At 41.1% G+C, this 13,738-nt stretch overlaps 1 protein-coding gene across 1 annotated transcript; it reads right to left on the reverse strand.

The window, feature by feature from the left end:
* Positions 1-8,096: 8,096 nt before the first annotated feature.
* Positions 8,097-10,314, reverse strand: LOC120555447 (nuclear factor 7, brain-like). The gene has a single exon (XM_039794134.1). The coding sequence runs from the start codon at positions 10,222-10,224 to the stop codon at positions 8,698-8,700; it is 1,527 nt and encodes a 508-aa protein (XP_039650068.1). The 5' UTR covers positions 10,225-10,314; the 3' UTR covers positions 8,097-8,697.
* Positions 10,315-13,738: the final 3,424 nt, after the last annotated feature.

The following is a 13,738-nucleotide window of genomic DNA, read 5'->3' on the forward strand; positions in this document are numbered from 1 at the left end:
ATTGATTAGTTCACTGGTTCTCAAACTGTTGTACAACAGGAATCTCTGATATATTAAAAAATAAATTAATTTAAAAACGCTTCTATAGAAATACTACGATTTTAAATAAATTTATTTTTCCACTCCATTAATAATACTTAAAGGTGCTCTAAGCGATGTTGGGTGACGTTACTTCTTGTTGACGTTTCAAAGTATTTTCAAACAAAACGGAGACTAGCTTGCTCCTCCCTCCTCCTCATCCCGTTCTCTCCCTTCTGTGCTTCAGCGCACTAACCCCCCCATTCCAAATCCTTCTTGTCCGTTATTTGCTGGAACACTGGAACACTGTTTGTGTATGTTTGCATGGCCCAGGTTGGACCACTTAGTGGAGCCTGGGCTGTCAACAGAGCGAGTTTTTTTTACAGTGTGTTCAGGGGACAGGCAGCTAGAGGATAGTGAGGAGATGTTTGCTGTATGTGACAAAAAATGTTGTAGCCTAAAAAAACGCGTGACATCACTTAGAGTACCTTTAAACTATGATCACTATAAAGTAATTTAAAATGTTTTTTTAAGTGTAATATTTTTGTTGAGATATCAGCTGCGTCATTGACAGAGTGAGCATACATCTATAATTAGTTTCAAGATGTGATGGTAAGACAGTAAGCAGAGGTCAAATAAATGGTTCAAAAACACTGAGATCGTCGCGTAACAGGAACTATTAGGAAGAGAAGTTGGGAGCAGGAGGAGAATATTCTGAGTAACCATGTTGAAACTGTTGGGGACGACAGTGTTAGAAAAACTAAACAACTCTTTTCTAAATAACATTAATATTAAACTGTTTCCATAATATGAAGCCAAAATACTATTTGTTTTCACAAGATAACATAGGAGCAGACTGACTGACATTGAAAAGCACCGAATGCACCTGAGGGCAGAGCAGGCAAAGACGACATTGACTTCTTGTTATTATGACTTCATATTAATCATAAAAAGCTGCTGTAGAGGGCTTTCGCCTGTCACTTTTTGTACTATGCTGTGAGTGCTGTAAAGTTGACTCCTTACTTGCACAAGGAAAAACGAACTTTGATAAATAATTATCCTAACAACTTCTTCGAGCGGGATCCCAAACATCCGTCCCCCTCCCAGGTTTTGGGTCCTGAAACATCGCGACGCGGAGTTCCTTTGGTGACTCCTTGAACAACGACCTCCAGCTTGAATTGCTGTTTTACAGAGGCCAGTTCCTGCTGGAGGAGATGGAAGGGAACGGGATTCTTTTGAACAGCGGACAGAACCACTGAAGATTTCCAGGTGAGATAAATTGCATTTCTTTATCCAGAAAGACTACTTGTTTAAGACCAAACGGTGATGATGTCTTGATTTCGCTGGGCTATTGTCTTTCCTAGTGACACTTCAAGCCTTGTATAACGTGGGCGTGGTCATAGTTAGGCATTAACCTAGTGACAGGACAATCAGAGAAACGAAGCAATAACAAGTAGTCTATCTGGTAAAAGTAATAAAAATATCTGCGGTCTCTGGGAGACACTAGTCCATAGCCTGTGTGAGAAGGCTACAGGTAATAAATAACTCCATGCAGCACGTTAAAAGGAGCTTGCTACTTCTAGGGAAATCAGTCAGGGACTGAATATAGATATTGCAGTGTTTTAACGAGGAAAGATCAGTATATAAACTGTAATCACTTGATTGATATAAGAGTGTCTCCAGTGACGAGATTCACTGCCCAAGCTACGCAGCTCTGCTACCTGGCTCTTAATGAAATGATGGCCACTCGTTTCTCTTTACTTAGCTGATTGGTTCTTGCCATAATATGAATTCTAACAGTTTTCCAATAGGGCTGTCGGCTGTGTATCAACCTGACTTCTGCACAACACAACTGATGGTCCCAACCCCATTAATAAGGGAAAAACTTCCACTAATGAACCCTGACAAAGCACACCTGTGAAGGTAAAACCATTTCAGGTGACTACCTCATGAAGCTCATTGAGAGAACACCAAGGGTTTGCAGAGTTATCAAAAAAAGCAAAGGGTGGCTACTTTGAAGAATCTAAAATCTAAGACATGTTTTCAGTTATTTCACACTTTTTAAGTACATAATTCCATATGTGTTCATTCAGTTTTGATGCCTTCAATGAGAATCTACAAATATTCATGAAAATAAAAGAAAACGCATTGAATGAGAAGGTGTGTCCAAACTTTTGGCCTGTACTGTACATACATACATGCATACACATAGACACAGATACATAAACACATGCATACACATAGACACAGATGCCTACATACATGCATACACATAGATCAGTGTTTCCTCTATGTTGATTGGCAAGTGGCGGTCCGCCACAGTTAGATTTCTCCCGCCACGGTTACAGAAATGTACAAAAAGCCGTCTATCAGCCGTGATTGTTAGAGAGTAGGAGAATAGCGCGGACACGCGCTTCACAACGCGAGTGCGCACGCGTGACACTTTGAGAAAAGGCAGAAAGAAAAAAGAGAGACAGGCTGTCCGGAGAACCCAGTTGAGATGTTATGTGTGCATCCTTGAGAACTGTAAGTCGTATAACTTATATTGTCAGTTCATTTAAGCCTGTATTAGTCTATAGTTCTTGCACATTTTAGTTTCACCTTCACCTGCTAGCTAAATTGCACGTGGCTGTTGATTCAATACAACGCCCTTGATATTATATCATGGCATAGTAGGCTAAACCGTGATTATTTCATACATTCATGTCCCGAAACATATTGGGGGAAATTCATTCAACATAATTCACAGCCAAATAACTGGTGTCTGCTGCGGTGCGCAGCGCTGCTCGGACCGTGCGCCGCTGCCCTTTTTTTCATCCATAAACTCGGCTCTCAGCTCCTCTGCCAGTTGCTGCATGAACTTCCTCCGGAACATTTTACAGCTGGTGCACTCCTTGGAGAGGATGTGTGCAATGATTCCAGCCAGTTGTAGGATGTATAAAGTTATATGAACACGTAGACAGCCACCGGCCATCTACGTGTACCGCGCCTTTCACAGAGTGATCGCCCGGTGCTTTTCTTCTGATTCAGAACCGAGTCCATCCACGCCCTAGCAGCCTATGTTACTGACTCTGGCTTTACCTTCGGCCCATCGGTGATGCCCACACTTGTTACTCGAGACCGCTAGTTATGTTTCTCTGACAGAGACTATGATTATTACTAAGCAACCAAGATGCATCTTCAACCACGCAAAAAGCCGCGAAAATCCGAGCGGTCAATATCACCCATTGACATGATATCACCGTGTATGGCCAAAATAGGTAAAAGTGATTGTATTTAGCCTATTTAGTATTTAGTAATGTATATAGCCTAAAGACAATTTTCAATGAAAATACAAACTCTTTTAAAATAAAATGCACACAGCAAGCCTGCCAACTTTCCCACTGAGGCAAATATGCAATTAGTTTCATTATGAATGGTTTCATACTATATCCTACTTTGGGTTTTGGTTTCCCTATGAAGAATGTCTTGTAAAATTAATTTTGTAGACCTACAGTTCCTCAAAAATACAGTTCAATCCAAACGAAATGAAAATGTGCCTCATTATGTGTGAATAGAGGTGAATAAATATATTTGTTTGTGAAGAGTCAGTTCCATTTAATACGTGCAAACATTTCGTTTGCGCGGGGGTTCCGATCGCTCTGCCCCCACTGCTAAAAAAAATCCTAGAGGAAACACTGTAGATGTATAAACACCTAGACACAGATGCCTACATACATGCATACACATAGATGCATAAACACATGCATACATATAGACACAGATGAATTCATACATGCCTGAACAGAGACACCGATGTATACTAATTTTTCTTTTCCATCTATCGTCTTTGTTTCTGTCTATATCAAACTGAATAATAACCCATCCAAAGTAGACTAAGTATATAAACATGGAACCATACAGTCAGTATACAATACTATCACCTCGAGTCCTTTTCATATCCATTCAATATATTCATTTTAAATAGTCTCTTAAAATTACTCATTGTTGTACATGATTTCATCTCTTCACTGCAGCTGTTCCATACATTAACTCCTTTGGTTGTGAAGCAGTGATATTTAACATTTGTTCTTATAAGATTCCTTTGAAATACAAAAGTTTCTCTTTGTGATGTTTGCTCTCTCTCATTTGAAACAACCCTTGGATACTGTTCATTAGCTGTTGATTATTTACTTTGTACATCATTTGTGCAGTTTTAAAGCCAACAATATCTCTGAATTTTAGTGCTTTTAGTTTGATGAAAAGTGGATTAGTTGGTGCTCTATAAGTGGTTTTATTCACAATTCTTAAGGCTCTCTTTTGAAAGATGAATATAGGCTCAGTGTTTGTTTAGTAAGAGTTTCTCCATACTTCCAAACAGTAAGTAATGTACGGCAGTATGAAGGAACAGTACAATGTATACAGTGAGCGTTGATTTAATAGGTATTTTACAGTATTGCAATTGATTTGGATATTTTGGCCTTAATATAATGTATATGTGGCTTCCAACATAATTTTACACGATTCTTACTCCCAGAAATATTTTTTGTACACGCTGTGACTCTACAAATCACAACATGTAAACAGGAACATGTTGGCGTTATTTTGTCACTTTTGTCACAATTCGGAGCAGTAGGATTACTGGAACCATTGAAGCCACTTAAATGCATGGTCGCAATGAGCGGCGTCCGCCAGTAACCTCGACGCGCGCAGAGGAGCCCGTCCAACGCTGCTTGCAGCTTAAATGTACAGTATCTTACTATTCGTATAAGATTCATCTTATATATTATTGTATACAAGATTTATTTTTAACTTCCCTCCTGAATAACTTGATTTCATTAAGAGCCGGGTAGCAGAGCTGCATACCTTGCGCAGTGAATCTTGTCACTGGAGACACTCTTATATCAATCAAGTGATTACAGTTTATATACTGATCTTTCCTCGTTAAAACACTGCAATATCTATATTCAGTCCCGGACTGATTTCCCTAGGAGTAGCAAGCTCCTTTTAACGCGCTGCATGGAGTTATTTATTACCTGTAGCCTTCTCACACAGGCTATGGACTAGTGTCTCCCAGAGACCGCAGATATTTTATTACTTTTACCAGATAGACTACTTGTTATTGCTTCGTTTCTCTGATTGTCCTGTCACTAGGTTAATGCCTAACTATGACCACGCCCACGTTATACAAGGCTTGAAGTGTCACTAGGAAAGACAATAGCCCAGCGAAATCAAGACATCATCACTGTTTGGTCTTAAACAAGTAGTTTTTCTGGATAAAGAAATGCAATTTATCTCACCTGGAAATCTTCAGTGGTTCTGTCCGCTGTTCAAAAAAGAATCCCGTCCCCTTCCATCTCCTCCAGCAGGAACTGGCCTCTGTAAAAACAGCAATTCAAGCTGGAGGTCGTTGTTCAAGGAGTCACCAAAGGAATCCCCCGTGCACGGTGTTTCAGGACCCAAAACCTGGAAGGGGGGGGGACGGATGTTTGGGATCCCGCTCGAAGAAGTTGTTAGGATAATTATTTATCAAAGTTCGTTTTTCCTTGCGGCAAGTAAGGAGTCAACTTTACAGCACTCACAGCATAGTACAAAAAGTGACAGGCGAAAGCCCTCTACAGCAGCTTTTTATGATTAATATGAAGTCATAATAACAAGAAGTCAATGTCGTCTTTGCCTGCTCTGCCCTCATTCGGTGCTTTTCAAGGTCAGTCAGTCTGCTCCTATGTTATCTTGTGAAAACAAATAGTATTTTGGCTTCTTATTATGGAAACAGTTTAATATTAATGTTATTTAGAAAAGAGTTGTTTAGTTTTTCTAACACTCGTCCCCAACAGTTTCAACATGGTTACTCAGAATATTCTCCTCCTGCTCCCAACTTCTCTTCCTAATAGTTCCTGTTACGAGCAATGATCTCAGTGTTTTTGAACCATTTATTTGACCTCTGCTTACTGTCTTACCATCACATCTTGAAACTAATTATAGATGTATGCTCACTCTGTCAATGACGCAGCTGATATCTCAACAAAAATATTACACTTAAAAAAACATTTTAAATTACTTTATAGTGATCATAGTTTAAAGGTACTCTAAGTGATGTCACGCGTTTTTTTAGGCTACAACATTTTTTGTCACATACAGCAAACATCTCCTCACTATCCTCTAGCTGCCTGTCCCCTGAACACACTGTAAAAAAAACGCGCTCTGTTGACAGCCCAGGCTCCACTAAGTGGTCCAACCTGGGCCATGCAAACATACACAAACAGTGTTCCAGTGTTCCAGCAAATAACGGACAAGAAGGATTTGGAATGGGGGGGTTAGTGCGCTGAAGCACAGAAGGGAGAGAACGGGATGAGGAGGAGGGAGGAGCAAGCTAGTCTCCGTTTTGTTTGAAAATACTTTGAAACGTCAACAAGAAGTAACGTCACCCAACATCGCTTAGAGCACCTTTAAGTATTATTAATGGAGTGGAAAAATAAATTTATTTAAAATCGTAGTATTTCTATAGAAGCGTTTTTAAATTAATTTATTTTTTAATATATCAGAGATTCCTGTTGTACAACAGTTTGAGAACCAGTGAACTAATCAATTAGTTGACAAAATCTTCTGAGTGTTAGTAGAGCTGAACTACTCCAAATTGTACAGTAAAATTAAGTGTGTGTGTGTGTGTGTGTGTGAGAAAGTTGTGTTTCTGTAAACAGTTTAACCATAAACACATTTTTTGACGCTACAATGAAAGTCTCAGCAGCAAAGCATGCTGGTATTTTGGGTATGTGTGGTATTTCACGGTGTTTCTGTTGGCCGGATTAAATCTATGTTGATCTTCACGTTTGACTTGTTTTCTGAACCGGACTTTCTGGTCAGATGGGACTCTGACACCCAGCTTCCAACTAACTAACGGCTTTAATAAAAGCAATAAAAAAATCTTTCCCTTCAGACAAACTGTTTCATTTTGAACAAATTAAACATGGGATTGAACATAAAATGGAAACACTAAAACATGAGTTACAGTTATATTATGAAAGGGAGTTTTCTACCGATACTCTATAACTCACAAAAACCTCTGCATATCTTTTGTGATTGTATATTAAGTTGATATCACAATAACGATAAAAAAACATATATTGTGCAGCCCTAGTTGTATGGTACTCTATGCAGAGCTTACTGCGGGTGGGAGGAGTTATAACTTGTGCGCTTGTGTGGTTCGGTTGCCTAGCATTCTTAAAGAGAATAGCAGGGCCGTTTTTTTGGGGTGTGTGTGTGTGTGTGTGTGTGTGTGTGTGTGTAGTAACAGATAAGCAGCCCATAAAGTAAACCACGCCTCTTTATTATCATAAAACATTAAATCTTTTTCTTAAAAGAACATTAAACTGACAGTAGAACATTTATCCTCATCAATGAAAACAAATCACCAATAATCACTTATATAATTACAATTATGCAAATCTAAACAAAATCAACAATTACCATCAACAGTCATACCCAAAACTTAACATGTATTTAATGGAGGACGGCCCTAACAACATTTATACACCTGAATGTATTCATACATATAAATACATTCTCAGAAAGTTATTCACTTCTTTCAATTACTTTTATTTTACAAAAGGGAAGTTGGCTGTAAAAGAGAGAACACACATAACAGTGATATAACTAATAGGAGCAACAACAGTTCTGCTAATCAGAGCTACAAATACATAACAATACTAAGTCCAAACCAAACAGTTGTTGATCAAAATAAATCCTATTAAAGCCAGTACAATAGAACATATGAGGATTGAGAGAGAAGTTCAAATAAAGGAAGTAAATGCACATTTCAAATGTTCTCTCCACTCTCTCTCCCCTTTTCTGTCATTTAAGAGTTTACTCTGGGCCCCTAACACCACATTACGTGGTGGTAGCACGGAATGTGTGAAAATTCTGTGTGGCCACCACGGAAAATAATGCCAAAGTAAAGTCAATGAGAAGACAATGTAGCATTAATAGGGACTACGGTAGCGAGTAGTATGAAAGCCCGAAAATCCGCTTAGGGAGGTTGGTTGGGGGGGTGGATGGGTCAAGCAACACAGGACTTTCACCCAGGAGACCGGGGTTCATGTCCCATGTGTCATGATTCCTAAACCCAACCGTAACCGTCCCGTTCTTCTTTTCCTAAACCCAAGGCGTTGTTGTCCCGCCCACACACAACCTTTTCCTTAACTTAAGGGGCCGTGTTCATTTCACGGAATTCTTCCGTGGGCCCGTCATGGAATTTTGGGCAATTCCATGAAACTGCCCCAGATTTTAAGTTATGCGGCCGTGTTCATTTCACAGAATTCTGTGAGATCAGGTTGAACAAAAACACATCTCCACCCAAAGCTGAAAACCAGTCGGCTACATTCTGCAGATTTTCAATCTGGATCACAACTAAACCCTGCAGATCCTGTTTGGGTCTGATCATAACATTTAAGCTTTGTACTCATCCTTGGAAATTAAAAAAACAAAACATGTTTTTAATTAAACTCCCAGTTCTTGCACATTTACACCAAAAGCAGCTCAGCTGTAGTTTCTCATTCTGGCTTTAGAAATATTTTGTGTATCAAACAACAACCAAGGAATGTTTTCCATCATGTCATCAAATCTTAATTCTTCTTCTAACCTGGATCTCTACATTTTCTTCAAAAAGAACTAACTGGATTCTGTATCAGCCCAAAAAAAACACTACCACTTAAAACGCCTAATAAACGACTTTGAGCTCTCTCCTCTCTCCACCTTCTCTCCTCTCTCTACTCTCTCCATCTTCTCTGAGTTCTCTGAACTTCGCAAAGAAATCCCAGCTGGACAGATTTTGATTTCTGCAGTTTTAGCATCACCAGCCGGACCGATACTGAACCAAGGGAAGAGTTTCTCAGTGAAAGTGTCTCTGTGAGTGTAGATGTGAGTCATGTCTTCAGAGTTGTAGAAGGACACCTCCCCCCCCTCATAGTCCAGCTGGACTCTGATCCTCTGGAGACTCTTCTTCACTGTGACACTCTTACCAGATCCATCAGTGTATTTTCCACTGCGATGTAATAAACACCAGATTCCATATTTTGGTGACATATATCTTTCTCCCTTCCTGTCAGCTGACTCTTTGGCTAAACCCACAATCCAGTGAGGATGATCTCCCACCTCCACCTCCCAGCTGTGTTTCCCTGAGCTGAAACCCTCAGAGCCCAGAACATCTGGATACCTGCTGTGTCTCTCTGGATTGTCTGGAAGCTTCTGGTCTGTGTCTCCACGTCTCACACTAGTCAGATCATCAGACAGATAGAGACTGATGGCTGCAGTGTTTGGGTCCAGAATGACGGGACAGAAGTGGACCTTGTCCTTCATCTTCTCCCAGACTCTGAAGGACAGGTTGCCCAGATGTTTGGCCACATCTGTCAGTGCTCCTGAGAGCAGCTGTGGATCTGACAGCGAGCACTGGACTCTGGCTCTGCTCTGAGAGGCTTTATAACTGCTGAGGAACGGCACGCTGTCTTTCTGCAGGTCTGCTTCCACAGCAGAGATGCTGTCTGACAGAGAGGAGATCTGCTCCTGAATCCTCTTCATCTCTCTGCTGACAGTCTTCCCCCTCTGCTGCTCTTCCTCCCTCAGAGATGCCAGTCTGGACTCCTCTTCCTCTTTCAGGAACTGGTGCAGCTTGTTGAACTCGGCTCTGATCTGACTCTCTGTAGACAGCAGCTGCTTCTTGGAGTGTTGATTTATTTCATCGTATGTTTCCTCCACTCGTCTGTGTTTGTCCCTCTTGTCCTGCAGAGACTGTAAGTCAGATTTCAGCTGCTCCTTCAGATCTCTGACTGCTTGTTCTACAGGAACCACCGTGTGACCGTGGTGGAGAGAAAACTCACAGACAGGACACACAACTCTATCTTCATCCTTACAGAACCAATAAGGGACTTCTGGATGTTTATCACACACCACCTCCACCTTCTTCTTTTCTTTTCCCATCTCAGATGATCCAGATTTCTGTCTTTCAGCAAAGTTGTCAGCCAGTTCCTTCAGTGCAAAGTTCATCCCAGTAATCTCTTTTGAGGATATTCTTTTACAAATGGGACAGTTTTTGTTGTTAGCTTGTTCCCAGAATGTGTTCACGCAGCTTGAACAGAAGCTGTGGTTGCAGCTCAGAGACACAGGATCTCTGAAAGTCTCTGAACACACATGGCAGTTCAGGTAACTTTCTAAAAGAGCAGTTTTCTCAGCCATCTGTCTTTGTATATAAATGTCTCTCAAAAACAAGACTCACTGATTTCCTGTCCCTTCTCTTGACTGCTTCAAATCTTCCCGTTGTGTGTTTTCCAGCAGAGATCTCACACCCTGTAATGGCGTCTTAGCTCCGTTCAGCAATGTCTTATGTCTTCCTGTCCTTGTGATGTGGCTGCTCTCTGACGCAAACACACCAAAGAACCTGCATACAATACCAGGTTTATTTATTGTAACTCTTCTACTGGAGCGGTCAGTGTCTGACACACCCTGCACCAGACACAAACACACACACCGGCCCTGCTATTCTCTTCAAGAATGCTAGAACGACGCAGACACACAAGTGCACAAAATCCTCCCCACGGCGTAAGCTCTGCGTGGAATACTTACAACTAGGGCTGCACAATATGTTTTTTTTTATCGTTCTATCAACTTGCACAATATACACATCGTGAAAGATATACAGAGATTTTGTGAGTTATTTGGACGAGTATCAGTAGAAAAGTCCCCTTCGTAATATAACTCATTCATGTTTTAGTGTTGCCGTTTTATGCTCAATCCCATGTTTGATAAAAGAAAGTCAGAAATGAGTTAGTTTGTCCAAAGGGAAAGAGTTTTTTATTGCTTTTATTCAAATCTATTTTAGTGTTTGGATGTGAGCTGCAGCAGTTTGTCTGACAACATGAAGAGAAAGTTGTGTTTCTGTAAACAGTTTAACCATAAACACACTGTTTGACTCTGCAACAATAGTCACAGCAGCAAAGCATGCTGGTGTTTTGGGGTATGTTTGGTATTTCCATAGAAAGTAAAATAAATGGACAATGTAATTCCGTTGTTTTCCATGGAGACCAGTGTGTGATATCAGAAGTCTCTTTCCCGGTGCTGGCTGAGCGTTACTGAGCAGCCTCCAACTGAGCTTGAAGACGTAGATGTGACGTGAGCAACCTGTCTGAAAGTGTGAAGTCTTCTGGTAGCTGTGCCGAGAGAAATCTCAATCATTCCCAATCTTACAGAGACGGAGAGCGTAGGTATATGTAAGGAGATAACATAGACACAGACTATTGATCAATAAAATTAACATTACTATTTAACATGAGTAATTAATAGAGTTGCACCGATTGACCGGCTGGTGACCGGAATTAGTCGATTTTCACGTCATCGGCCATGACCGGTGACCGGCCGGTCAGTCTGACATATGCCGATGTTATGCCGGTCAATGCACTCGGGCGCCGCATGATTAACATCGTGCAACATCAGTATCACATGTGCACATGCAGGGTTTCTGCTATATGCATGTAGCAGCGGTGCACTGCCGCTCCATCAGCTGTTTATGAAATGTCATACAGTCGTAATTATAGACTCTCTCTCTCTCTCTCTCTCCCCTCTGAGGCTGAACAACTGGAACATGTAAACCACACTCACGTGGGTCCCGTGAAGTATAAAAGCTACAGCTTATCAGAAAATAGCGTTGGGCACCCTTACGTTGATGAATTTACTGTGTCTCAGACCCCAGATGAGACAAGAAGCTAATGTTTGGTCATAGCGCCCCCAGCTGGCAAAAGGAAATTAGGCTTATATGACAAACCTCAACTGATTAACATGAAACTTATAATGTGTGATACTGAGCTACCCCCTAAACTTTAACCACGGCCATTATTCAGGCCACGCCCCTTTATGGCTTTTGAACCGTTTAAAGGGATATTTCACCGCTGGAAAGCTGAATGTATCTTTAAATTGGGTCACTTATGTAGTATAACTGTGAAAAAAATTGAAATTGGTGCCTTCTAGGCCGGGAAAAGCCAGAAAATGTGTTTTTGGTTCATGTGGATGAAAGCCACCAAATCCCAAAATGCACTTGCTTCACTGCTCTGAGTCCACTCCCAAGCCACCCCTACCGTTTACAGACATAGACAGACAGTGAGGCATTCAACTCAAGTGTTTTATTGTCATTTCAAACATATACATGAAACAATGTTTCACCGTGGCTCAAGTGGTGTTACACATTTAAAATATATAAAAACGACATACGAAACAGGCTACATTTAGTGCACACACAGAGGCTCCGTAAAGTTCAGCTAACTCATACTAGCATTAGCGCTTGGCTGTAAACACTGAGTATTTATAAACACAGCCGTGAATTTGCGTGGAATGTAGCTAGAATGGTCAGCATTTAACGGTCACAAACTTCACCAGCGGTTAGCAATTAGTTTGATACAAGCAACCCATTTCTGCAACAGTCCGCGTTAACAGAGACCACCTCAATGAGTCTTACCGGGCGGCAGGTCCAGCATCCAGGCTAGCATGCCTGGTAGCTGGATAGCGGAGTCTGGTACACTGTTCATTCATGTTTCCACAACAAGAAAAACACAGCAGTCTCTGAACTCGCGTTGGGAGTTTGTTTGAAGTTGGATGTAGTCCAGTTTGTTGTTGCAGGATTGATGGAACAGGTGGCCGGATAGCGTTCGCTTTCCACCGGCACTCGTTCAACATTCCGCGCTGATGATGTCCCTTTACCGGCCAGATGCATCGAGCAACACCGCTGGTCTCCATAGCCGACGGGCGAAGCTCTTGTGTGTGTCGAGTATTCCGTCTGTAATAAAGTGTCCTGCATATTCTCCGATCTGTACCAATGTATCCCGGTGGTACAGCCGCTCTTGATCCCATTCTTAAACCTTTCTACCACCGATGTGTTGCCCTTTTGATGTATACCCTCCTGTTTTTACCTCTTATGAGTTTCTCCTAATGTCAGCAATTGATTTTAAATTTTTTTAGTTCCAATGCACATACAGACCCTTTCCAAAAAATTTGAATATCATGGAAAAGTTTATTTATTTCCATAATTCCATTCAAAACGTTAAACTTCCATTTTGATAAAAGAATTTTCAAGTATTTAGTTGTTTATTTGTACATAATTTGGGCTTCCAGCTCATAAAACCCACGAAAACAGGATTTCAAAAGATTAGAATACTGTGAAGAAATCACCATTTACTTCTCAGTTTTTGCAGAAAAAAAGAAATTAGGATCACATCAAATCAATCAAAATATGGTACTTTCAAAACAATACGTCAATCTTCAATACTTGGTAGTCTTAATCACTGCCTCGATGCGCCGTGGGATTGAGGCAATCTTCTTTGTTTTTGGGTCTGGTGTCCCTCATTAAACCTTTTGATAATACCCCATAGATTCTCAATGGGGTTTAGGCGAGTTGGCTGGCCTGTCAAGCACTGTGATGGCATGGGCATCAAACCAGGTTTTGGTGCTTCTGGCGGTATGGGCAGGGGCCAGGTCCTGCTGGAACATGAAATCTGCATCTCCATACAGATCCTCAGCAGAAGAAATCATGAAGTCCTCTAAAACACTCTGGTAGACTGATGCGGTGACCTTGGATTTAAGAAAGCAGAGTTTACCAACACCTGCACTGGACATTGCTCCCCAAATCATGACTGACTGTGGATATTTCACACTGGACCTCAAGCAACTTGGGTTCTGTTCCTCACCCGTCTTCTTCCAAACCCTT

This window comes from Perca fluviatilis, chromosome 3 (assembly GCF_010015445.1).
Source record: "Perca fluviatilis chromosome 3, GENO_Pfluv_1.0, whole genome shotgun sequence".
Classification (NCBI taxonomy): domain Eukaryota; kingdom Metazoa; phylum Chordata; class Actinopteri; order Perciformes; family Percidae; genus Perca; species Perca fluviatilis.

Coding starts and splice junctions, on each gene's coding strand:
- LOC120555447 (XM_039794134.1), bottom strand. CDS start 10,224: ATGGCTGAGAAAACTGCTCTTTTAGAAAGTTACCTGAACTGCCATGTG.